The following is a 12435-nucleotide window of genomic DNA, read 5'->3' as shown; positions in this document are numbered from 1 at the left end:
AATAATCCTTACAAATACCATTCATCCCTCCTTGCTACCGAATTGAATTTTTCTATCCTGGACATTAAACTGTAGATAAGCATTATCAGACAGCTCTCTATTCTTCTAGGATCCTGAAATGTCACAAGAGGATGTGAGGTGCTTAAAGCCTGAAATTCTCAATTACAATCTTGTGTCTCATGCTAACACTTGAATGACAATGGAATAATTTATTTGATCAAAACAAAGCACTTCACAGATAGTGTGTAGTTTTTGAAATGAGTTGTGCTTCTGAGAAGAAAGGGTAATACAAGTAAACATGTAACTTGGGTCACACCAAGGGCCACCTATGACCTGTGAGCAGATGGCGCGCTAAAGCCATGTGGGATACTCAGCTCAGCTTCTGGCCCAAGGCAGACACTCCGAAATGTGAGCTGGTATCACTCACTGTCCTCTTCCTGTTCTGTTATTGGAGAGTTTTTGTATCTGAATAGGTTTGCATTTCTTGCAATTCATCTTGTTTTCCTGAATTGCATTTTTGATTAATGAAGACAGTTTTACCTACTTGACTCTCTGTGCTGCTGTTTCGTTGGAACTTGGTATTATTGCTGACCCAACAGTCTGTCTCATCTCAATCATTCAATCATGTGGCCCTTTGTTTAGGTGGAGAGACCACCCTCAGCCAGGCGTGAGACAGAGCCACAGTTCAGAGTAAGGATCCCAGATTGGGCTGTACGGCCCAGGAGCTGGCTGTGAACGGCACTGTGTGGGCCTGCGCACTCAGTTGCTCAGTCGTGTCTGACTCTTTAGGACTCCAAGGCCTGTCGCCCTCCAGGCTCCTCTGTCCATGGGATTATCCCAGCAGGGATGCTGGAGCGGGTTGCCATTTCCTCCTGCAAGGAGATCTTCCTGATCCATGGATCAGATCAGGGCGAGGTCCTATTTGTGAATGGAATTGAAGTACTAACAACTATCAACAATTTCCCCTTTAAGATAACCATATGTTAGTGAGTGAGCGTTTGCTCAGTCATGTCCGACTCTTTCTGACCCCGTGGACTGTTGGGGTTCTCTGTCCCTGGGATTCTCCAGGCAAGAGTACTGGAGTGGGTTGCCATTTCCTTCTCCAAACTGTATGCTGGCTCCAAGATTATCCCTTGATACAACCATTCTCATTCACTTTAGATCAATATGCTTTCTTTTTGGTTGTTCAGTCACTCAGTCGTGTCCGACTCTCTGCCACCCCGCAGACTACAGCACACCAGCCTTCCCTGTTCTTCACCATCTCCTGGAGCTTGCTCAAACTCATGTCCATTGAGTCAGTGATGCCATCCAACCATCTCATCCTCTGCCATGCCCGTCTCCATCCATTTAATTTCTCCCTTTGCCAGGGGGACTTCATCACCTGGAATTGTGCCTATAGATATAAAAAAATTAAAAGCTTCCTCATGACTCTTTTCTCTACCTACCTTACCTCACTATTTGCACATTGCTCTTTCCCCTCAACCTCCTGCGTTTCCACTGAAGTCTCCCCACCTCCCACTTTTAGTCTTGGAGGGTCCAGAAGGTGGCTCAGGCCTCCCTTGCCTCATTGGTGCCTCTGCTGCCTTGATTCTAGGATTGTTTCTTCTGGCTGAAAATACCTTACCTCTTACTAGAGAAGATTTTTCCCCTCTATTGAGTGCACACAAGTCATTCTCTCTTGCAGGTTTAGTGGCAGGAATTTTCTCGTAATCTTCCTTTTTTCTAAAGTTATGTTCTATCTTGCAGGCAGCAGGTGGCTTCTGGTGAATGCACACAGATTAATAGCTAGAAAAATGTCAGCAGGATGGTGTGTGGGGAATGGTAGCAGATATAAGTCCATAGGTCTATGTAACACTTCAAGAATGGCAAATGGAGACAGGAACTGATTGTGTTTATAGGAAATATTAGCTAGGGTAAAAGGTTAATTGGGCATATTGCTGCTATGTTGGAAACAATATTAGGACCTTATAGAACCAAGCCTGTTAGCATCCTAGAGACATGAGAGGTGATAAACAGGCAGATTTGAATGGTTCAGAAGACCAAGGGCTTGATTTCTTATATATTATTTTCCTTCTTATAAGTTCTTTGAGAAAATTGTTTTTCCCAACTTTAAAATCACCCATTAATCTCTGTAGCAAATCGATATCTTGTTATCACTTTATTTTAGAATCGTATACTTTTTAGTCTGGTTTTGTGAATAAATTCTGGCCTAGTTAAGGGAGATTTAACTGCCCTCACCACTTACTGTGGAAACTGGCCAGCTGGGTTCCCTTTTCTTACAGTTAAGAGCCTAACTTACCTGTCCTCATTGTCTTTTTTAAAATAAAAGGTTGCTCTTCTGTAGCTTCTGAGCATTCTCTGAATGTACATCAGAGGTAGAACACACCCTGATCATCTGTGATTAGTACATCTGGCTTTTCAAAATAGCAACATCCACTTTTCCTGTCTGGTGTAGAATTGTCATTGTTTCATCTTCATCTTAGGGGTAGCAGTCATCACACTTATCGGTTCACTGCTAAGTAGACATAAATATGCAACTTTAAAAATTTGTTTTGTAAAATAATATTTTCAAGTTTTCCTCTTTCAGTATTAGTAAATGGAAATGAAAAGATCACTTTTGAAGACCTCCTTTGAAAAATATTTTTGAAGAGATTTTTATCAACCAAATTATATTTGTCTTGCAAGTAATTTAAAAAATTTTTTCACTTTCTTGACTCTTTTTCTTATATAAGCTGTTTTTCTCTATATACAATATGACCTGCCTTGAGTTTTACATTCCCAATGATCTCAAGGTCGCTCTGCATTTCTAATTTAGCCAACCTGACACCTGCTGTCGCCATTGTTCTGCGGGTATATTTGGAGAATGTGGTCTTGGAATACTAGAATAATGTTTCAAGAACACTCAGCTATGTGAGATATCTGAATAGTTTCACTAATATGCCTATATCATGAAATTAATTATATTGAAACATATCTGAGGATACTGGACTCTGTAGCTTCATGATTGATTTGTATTAATTTTCATTCATCTTTTCAGTGTTAATGTCAGAGGGCATCTTTGAATGATGGAAAAGACATTACCTTTGGTCCCAAACAAAACTTGATACACATCTTGGCTTCTTAAAATATTAACATTTGCCAGTTATCATTGGAAAATAAATTTAATCTCTTAGAGTTGTAGTTATTTAATCTGTCAAATAGGACAATCAGATCTCCTTGCAGAGCACTGTGAAGATTAAATGGGATATCCTTGGACATTTTCAAAATAGATGACAATAAACAGAAGTTGTTTGTTACTTTCCTACACTGTTTAGAAAAATCAGTAGAAAGGGGGATTAATTTTCTATCTTTACTATTAAGGAATTACCTCATGTACAATTACTTTAAAGTTTTATTTGATAAAAGAGCAGGATACTAGATGTTAAATAGTGTCTCATTATTTTGAAGCAACAATGTGACACTAAAGAGTCTTTTCCACAAAATTAATCATTTTTTTCTTGTTTAGAAAGAGAATGAGCCTTATTCATGTCATATAAAAACAAATATAGTAGATTATTCAAATCACAAAATTTGTTGGTCATACATTATATTTTGCAGATATTTTATATAAATATGCTGTAATCATGCAAAAAAGTATTACCTATATCTATTTGTAAATAACTGTGTTTTAGCATGTTAGTTACTCAAGCTGGAAATATACAGCATTTTGTCTTATTCATTTAACAAATATGTAGTGAGTGACTATGATGTTCTATGTGACTATGCCCTGTTCTAGGCTCTGGGCCTTTGCCAGTGAACCAAACAGAGATCTTTCCTCTTGAGCAGCTGGTATCTCAAGCTGGGTTGAAGAGGAGAGGCAGGTTTACAATGGCAACCACTCCAGTATTCTTGCCTGGAGAATCCCATGGACAGAGGAGTCTGGCAGGATACAGTCCATGGGGTCACAAGAGTTGGACAGGACTTAGTGCCTAAACCTTCAGCACCACCAGAGCAAGAAGAGGCGAAGGACACTGAAAGTCTGGTGGGGGCAGACTGTAGCAGTACGGAGGGAAGTCGTGTAGGAACCACCAAACACTGATGCTTGAGCCAAGACTGCAAACAGGAGAGGGGTTAGTCCAATACACATCAGGGAGGGAATCTTTGGTTGAAAGGTCCCGGTGTGTCTGAGAACCAGCAGCAAGGTCACTGCAGCTGGGGTAGCATGGGTGGGGTGTGGATGCTGGGGAGGAGATAGTAGGAGAACACTGGGAATTATGTGAGGCCAGATGACATTCCAAGCACTCCTGCGTTTTTGTGGGTAAACTGTGGCACCATTGCAGGATTTGGAGCAGAGGAGTCATGATTGATTTATCTTTCCAAAGGGTCTCTGCCAGCAGCCAGTGAGAAGTCTAATTCAGGAATCCAGTGAAAAGTAGCATTAAGCCCATCGGGGTAGCCACAGGGGAAGGAGGAGAAATGGGCCAGTGCCGCACGTATTTGAAAGGAGAATTAAATCTGATGGACTGGACACAGGTGTGAGAGAAGTGAGGCATTGAGACTAAAGCTTTTGGCCTGAACAGCTAGAGAAACCGTTTACAACCAGCCAAGACGGTGCTGGCCCTGGAGGGTCAGGTGTCTGAGAAAAGGTGGATTCCGACTGAAAGTGTTGATTTTAAGAAGCCTACTGGAAACCCAAGCAAAAGTGTTGGGGAAACAACTGGATGCCTACAGTTAAGAGAGAATCAGGGTGAAGACAAGACTTTTGCACACATTTTGGTACTTTTGCCTAATGTCTTACGTAAGAAGGATCTCAAGTGCTGAATAGAAGGTTCAGAAGAAAACAACTGATTACAGAGCCCTCTTCTTGCCTATTTTTCCCTTACTTCTGTGTGTGTGATTGGTGATCAGCAAATTAGAATACTGTACGTTTGAAAAATATTTCGTTTACTCAACATGATGTCATTGTAACTGACAAACTCTTGTGACAAATGCAGACTAGTACAATCCTACCCGGAGAGTAGGCACAGACACACTTTCCCCTAGCCCTGTTTCAGTGTAATTGTCTCTATCACTGAAGGAGAAACCCCAGGGAAGTCCAAAACCACAAAATTGGAGAGCAGAAATGCATAGGTGTCATCATCTGAGGTACAGCTCGGTGCTCAGTCACTAGACTCATGACCTTGTCATCAAGCTCTTTCATAAAACAGGTTTTTGTGTGTTTGTTTTGTTTTTTAGTTATTTTGCAGGGAAGGGGAGGCAAAAGCGGGGCTGGTGACTGCAGGCACCAAAATGGAAACTCAAAAGAGAGAAAGTGATTATGTAAATTGTGCCTTTTGAAGGCATTGAGAATATTTCATTCACATACTCCAAGTCTCTGGAAGCACATTTAGTTCCTGTTTGGGGAGATGAAAGCCTTGCCACAGCCTCATCTGCGGGCGCAGCAGGGTGAGTTTCTCTTGTGTGTACAGTGCAGGGAAGGGTGGGCAGTTGGCAGTTGTTCAGCATTGATTGCAATCATTCATAAAACCCAACCGTGCAGAAGGCGGAGTCCGGGGGAGCTTCCCTGAGATGCTTGCAGGATGCCTCATGTGGATAAATCCTCAGTGATGCTTGAGTGATAAGGGGTGCTCGCAAGCACCACCAAGATGGTGAGGGGTCCACCTTCCTTCCCAAGTAACTGAGGACTTTGCAGGAATCAGAGGCTGCACCTCTTGGATTCTTGGTCTCTCCATCCACAGCCTTTCTGGAAAGTCAGCTTTGTGGCTTATCTGTGGCCTTGATCACTGCAATGTGCCGATATATCACTGTTGTGTTTAAGTATGAGGGGTCCCTGTTATTGTGTTACGATTAATGCCTGGGAGAGGATGGGAAGTGGTCGACTGAACAGTTTCCACACATTACAACTGGTGAAACCACTTTGGTTTATCCCTCAAACTGCAATAGGACAGACAAAACAATCCAAGTATAACTTTAAAGAAATTGCTAATTCATTCAGGCTGACAAAAATCTGAGGAGGGCATTGTATTATTTTCTGTATCTTAATGTAGGTTTTCTTTTTTTCTTCTTCTCTTTCCCTAGAAGCAATTTCAGCTTAGAAAGTCAGATTTGAAAATGTAGGAATACATATTGGCATATCTTAGTGCCCCCTCAAATTGTTTGAATGACTAGCAATCTGAAACTGATCACTTTCTCCCTGAGAACAGATTCAACAGCTAGCTGATTAACTCTAGACCTGAGATCAGGATTTAAGTTACTATGAAAAATTAGTTCTCTTATTTTTTTTTTACCTAAAGTTAAGTTAGTATATAAATTAAGTTAGTATATTTTAAATTAAGTACATTTAAATTCTAGCAACATTGTTTTTGAGTATTGATGTATTTATTCTCATTATCCAAAAAGAGCTTTAAATTTTAGAAATTCAAATGAGGTTTTTAATGGGCCAAAGGACTAAACAGACATTTCTCCAAAGACATACCGATGTCTAACAAACACATGAAAAGATGCTCAACATCACTCATTATCAGAGAAATGCAAATCAAAACCACAGTGAGGTACCATCTCATGCCGGTCAGGATGGCTGCTATCCAAAAGTCTACAAACAATAAATGCTGGAGAGGGTGTGGAGAAAAGGGAACCCTATTACACTGTTGGTGGGAATGCAAACTAGTACAGCCACTATGGACAACAGTGTGGAGATTCCTTAAAAATCTGGAAATAGAACTGCCATATGACCCAGCAATCTCACTGCTGGGAATACACACCGAGAAAACCGAATTGAAAGAGACATGTATACCCTAGTGTTCGTTGCAGCACTGTTTATAATAGCTAGGACATGGAAGCAACCTAGATGTCCATCAGCAGATGAATGGATAAGAAAGCTGTAGTACATTTACACAAAGGATTATTACTCAGCCATTAAAAATAATACATTTGAGTCAGTTCTAATGAGGTGGATGAAACTGAGGCCTATTATACAGAGTGAAGTAAGTCAGAAAGAAAAACACCAATAGAGTATGCTAACGCATATATATGGAATTTAGAAAGATGGTAATGATGACACTATATGCGAGGCACCAAAAGAGACACAGATGTAAAGAACAGTCTTTTGGACTCTGTGGGAGAGGGTGAGGGTGGGATGATCTGAGAGAATAGCACTGAAACATGCATATTATCATATGTGAAATAAATCATCAGTCCAGGTTCCATGCATGAGACAGGGTGCTCAGGGCTGGTGCACTGGGATGACCCTGAGGGGTGGCATGGGGAGGGAGGTGGGAGGCGGTTCAGGATGGGGGACACATGTACACCCGTGGCTGATTCATGTCAGTGTATGGCAAAAACCACTACAATATTGTAAAGTAATCAGCCTCCAATAATAAAATAAAAATATAATAAATAAAAATAAATAAATAAAAAATATTCTATAGTATAGGCAGACAGATGAAATATGCCAGTTACTATAGTTTTAAATCAAAACCACTGAATTCTTAAGATTAAATGAGAATTTTCTTACACAGACTGGCTAATAATCCACTTTTATTGGAGAAGAGTTATTTAAAAACATGTTGAAGGAAAACTCTAATTGAGTGGCAGATTTCTTTTCTTCCCAAAACTTTGCCTAAATACCTGAATTTTCAGGAGGGGAAAAAAGAAAAAAGGAAATGAACGAAGACAGAAGCTTGCATATGGTTTCTCTACATATAATTCTTCAAGATTTTCTCCAAAGTTGGTGATATTTCCGATATTTTCACAAACCAATGTGTGTAAAGATTTAACATGCCATGTGGGCTATTTTTAGTTGAGTGAGAATTGCTAAAGATTTCCCAGTGCAGTGAAATGTAACTTCCTGTGCACTGTACTTGAGTAAGTGATATTAACATTTCATAGCTCAGTAATACCCTGGGGTATTACTTCTCCTTGGCAACTGCCTTCTTGAATGTTCTCTGAACCTTCCTGCCAGAGTGGCCTTCTCCTCCAATGACTGGTGACCAGTCCATTAAGAGTTTAGCATTCACTCTGGATAGTTACCACATTTCTTTCCTTTGAGCCCAGGAGGGGTGGCTTTGAAGTGGCACCGTTTTCTTTTCTTGTCACATTATATGTTGATTTCTAAGTCTTACTTGATCCTGTTTGGACTTAGCTCTATGTGTGTGTGTGTGTGTGTGTGTGTGTGTGCACGCACGTTTCTGTGCAGTGTCCACGTTTGCCTGTATCATTTCTTTCAGAAGTGGAGAATTTTGCCGTGCAGATTTTAGCTCTGGAAAAACAGTTTATCTGCACTACCTCACCACTCACTGAGCCACCTCTTGAATATCATGACCGGCCTTACAGGTAGTCAGATCTCCAAGTGCATTCAAAACCACTGTCACAGTTAAGAACCAGGTTCATGCTTGAGAATCCCAAGTCCTATGTGGTTATTCCATTTAGCAGAGTCTAAGAATCAGGGTCTCAACTTTCTAAACAGGGCTTCCCTATTTAAACCAAGGTTTACACAAGGCTTCTGAGGTAGAGGGATATCTGAGCCATCCAAGGACAGCCTCAGAGGGCTATGTTTTCTGGCTTATGCCATGATTCTCCCCAGTGCTCCGTTAAGTCCTGTTGACATCAGGTTAAGGGCATCTCCCCCTGCTGCCCTATGCAGCTGTGACCCATCCTCTGCATTTATTTATTCCGTGATGGACAACTTAAGGCCCAAAGACCTTTTCCTGCCTCTTTTCACACTGTGCAAGCATCTAGCATATTTATTTTGCATCCTATGGAGACACACACACTTTATATATGCACATTTCCCTCTGACTCTTCCTCCTTTCTTAGATTGAATGAATTTAGAACAATCTCAGATCTCTGCTTTATTTTTTATTTTTTTAAAGGGAAAGATCTATGTGGTGATGAAGGGCATGAAACAAAATTCCATGTCTTTCAGTAAAATAGCCAAAGCCACAGAAAGTCCTGCCTATTTTTAACGTATCAGCTCAACAGCTGCTCCTATGTTGATGCTTTCAGATGTCTTTATAGGGTGAAGCCAAAGTTTTCAGCAGCTTTGCTTCTATGGGGAAGCCTAAAGAGAATCATTTTATTGGAAATCCAGTACTGAGGCCGACACCAGTATGGAGTTCATCTCGGTATAATTGAGCTCTTGGAAGCATGAGCTGAAGGTTCCTAACTCCCAGGGCTTCTCAGGGCCTCCAGGTTAATACTTAGGGGCTTGCAGACAGTTCTCTTAAACTTGTTTTCAGTACCGTGTTTAATTTCCAGATGTTTCTCCCCATTTTATAATTAATAGTGCATTGTGCTGTCTATCATGCGCCCCAGGTGTGTGGTCAGGGACATGGTGAAGCCTGCTGCCTGCAAAGCCCCAAGAAATGTTGAACACCAGCCCCACCAGCCTCCACCGTGAGTATGGCATTGGCTTTATTGACTGAAACTGTCGTCTCTAACACAGATCTCTGGTTCCAGATGTAGTAATTCACAATGCATGTGGGAGTGCAAACTCTGGCTGCTCTGGGGTGTCTGGGGGTAGAAGACTACTACTGAGCTAGATAAAATGATCTGGAAACTGAGCTCTGTGTTTCACGCATCTTCATTAAGCAGTGTTTCTAATGTCATATGGGAAGCATGAAGCTAATTATAGGATAGAGACATGTACTGGGGAACTCTGTGGTGTCAGAAAGTCTGTACCTTTCGGATTTAGAAAGTATGTGGATTCGAGCCTGAGACCCTTTTCGAGAAAGTAATGAAAAGGTGCAGAGCGGGGATGCTTTCCTAACTGTGAAGAAGGGACGTGCATGGCTTGTTTATAACCACCCTCTCACTGTGTCAGGTAAAGGTCAGGGACAATCTGAAAGAGGGATGGACGTCAGTTTATTTTTATTATTGTAACCTCAAGTGTGGATATTCATTAGGATTAAATGGCCTACGAAAGGGAATTAGAGGAGAAACTAAATAAGTGAACTGTGTTGCAAATGTGGATTTCTGTAAGGTGAAATGTAAAGAGCTTTAAAATTCTGCAGAGCAGCAAATCTATTCAATCTTCTGAATAAAATTATGCTCCTGGTAAGAAAAATTAAACATTTCCTTAAAATGTCTCAGCAGTGGTAATACTGTTACCATAACCAATACAGCCAAGTAGTTACTCCCAGGGAAATGCCTCCTTCCAAGTTATTTTTGCAAAAGCCATTGAAGAAATGTGTCTTAGGAGTGATTTTTTTATAGGTTTCCTTAGCTATCTGACAATTTTTTGAAGTAAAACCAAAATAAAGTAATAAGATTGTCAAAAGGCTATGAAAAGAAAAGTAAATTTTTGCAATTCTTTTGCTGTGTCTAGTTTTTATTCCCATTAGCAAAACTGAAATTAAATAAAATGTTTAAATGCTTATATTTTCCATACACACAGTCACAAATACACAATTATTTCTGGTTTAAGATATAAATTTTGGGTAAATAAATTTCAAGAGGCTCCATAAATGGGTTATAGATTTTATCTATGTGTACTTGAATATCATCTTCCACACTTGATCAGTACTTCTCAAGGAACACAAATAATTTTCACCTAACTGTAGTAAAATGATTTATAATTGCATTGAAAAAAAGTTTTAAGTTGGAAGAACTACTTTTTATGATGTTGCCATTTTGTTCTATACATATTCTAGCCATAAATCCATTTTCTTGATGGTGGAACTTTTTTTGAAAATTCATGGAAAACTTACAATCCCCACTTTCCATTATATATTCCAGGCATTAGAAAACAAGCAACTTTGGGGAAAGTTCTCTGAGGAATTAACATGAATTTTAAGATGTGTTATATTTCATATATTGAGGTTCCATTTTTATTTGTACCACTTATGCCCAGTGTCCACATAAGACTGGAATTATCAGATAGGAAGCAGCAATTGACATCCTTGCCAAAGAGACCTTAATTATTTTTTCTTATTTTGCTTCTGCTTTCCATGGACTCCTAGAAGTGGAAAGCTGTTGTAACTTACCATGAACCTAGTGGAACCTTCCTGGCAGCCTCTCTGAGTAAAGTGAGTGAGAGTGGCTTTTGGGTTCTTCTTTCTGATAATCCTTTTTCTTCACTCCACGCTTAACTAATTACAACAGTGGACCTCTCTTTAGGTGACTTGAAGAATTTAAAGTTTGCAGTCCATTCCTCATTTCTACTGATTCTCTCTAGAGAGTGGTATTTGTAAATTGAGCTCTCCATTTCCATATAAGCCCCTTTCTAGGCTGCTATGAAAAGAATGACAGTAATTTGGGGGTGAGGAGGACACTAAGGATGGGCTTTAGCCTGTAGGCCAGTGTTTTTAAATATGTGCATTACAACCTATCAGTGGGGCTGAAGATCAATAAAAGCTAGTTTTTTAGTGTGGAGGTTATGTTTACATTTGGAATGGAACAGAAAATGTAAGATGGCATCCTGGGTTACAACTGAAGGATGAGGTTAGATTTCTGTATATGATAACTGGATCAAAATAAAATTTAATAAATACTACATTTAGTTTTGAGCATGCACTGATGGATTTTAATACGTCAGATTTTCATTATGTGTATGTATGTGTGTGTATAAAATATGTATAACTTACTTTGGCAGAAATAAGAATAATGGCATATGAATAGGATGTGGGCAAAACTGGAGACAAGCAGATCAATTAAGGTACTATTGCAACTGTCCAGAGAAGGATGAGGTCTTGACCTGCAGAAGTAGCAGAGGCTGTGGGAAGGAAACATTTTAAGAGCTCAGTAAGAAGAAAAATGGGCAGTGCTTAGTTGTCAATTGAATATGGTTTGTAAGGAAGGAGTTTAGGGGGGCTGTTGTATCAGTTGTTTGGGTGATTGAGGACCAGCAGCTGATGTGGGGAGATAAAGAAGTAAACCAGGCCAACCAGTAGGGTGGGCAGTGAGGAGTTCAGATCCTGATAGGGTGATTTGGGGCACCTGTGCGTTATCCAGGAGTATATGTTCAAGAATGAATTGGGTATATGAACCCAAAGCCCTCAGCTGGGAAAGTAGTTGACATCACCAAAGGGTACAGAGTTAGAAAAAGTAACAGAGTGCCTGAGTAAAACCAGTGCTTAAGGAGTGGGTAAAAGAAGAGGCTCCCCTGACTCAACTGAGAAATAATGGTCAAAGAAGTAGGAGAACCAGAAGCCAGGTGGAAGGAGTCACGGAGGGTGTCCCAGAATAGCAAACGCTGCCAACAAATGATAATAATAGTTCAAGAGAGTAAAAAAAATGGACCCCAGGGGCATTTGTTAGAACTCTTTTAATATCTAAGCGGGTGGAAATACTTTATTTGTATAAATGTAAGAAAAGAAATAAGAGGAAGAGATGGTGACTTTGCATGGTGAGCAGGCAAAGAGAGAGGCACTGACAGAGGCACTGTGCTCAGGTCACTCAGTGCTGTCTGTTTTGCACGTCTAGGTCAGTGGCTGCACATGTCGATATGATTTGTATTTT

The 12435-nt window shown here is 40.2% G+C and overlaps 1 protein-coding gene across 1 annotated transcript in view; it reads left to right on the top strand.

Moving 5' to 3' along the window:
• RIMS1 (regulating synaptic membrane exocytosis 1) overlaps positions 1 to 12435 on the top strand; it is a 594395-nt gene that overhangs the window by 94829 nt on the left and 487131 nt on the right. The window contains exon 2 of the mRNA XM_052651478.1: positions 9292 to 9372. Coding sequence (XP_052507438.1) covers positions 9292 to 9372 — 81 coding nt within the window. The remainder of the gene's footprint in view (positions 1 to 9291; positions 9373 to 12435) is intronic.

This window comes from Budorcas taxicolor, chromosome 14 (genome assembly GCF_023091745.1).
Source record: "Budorcas taxicolor isolate Tak-1 chromosome 14, Takin1.1, whole genome shotgun sequence".
Lineage (NCBI taxonomy): Eukaryota > Metazoa > Chordata > Mammalia > Artiodactyla > Bovidae > Budorcas > Budorcas taxicolor.
Note: the sequence above shows the minus strand (reverse complement) of the source record. Positions and strands in the feature narration are given on the sequence as shown.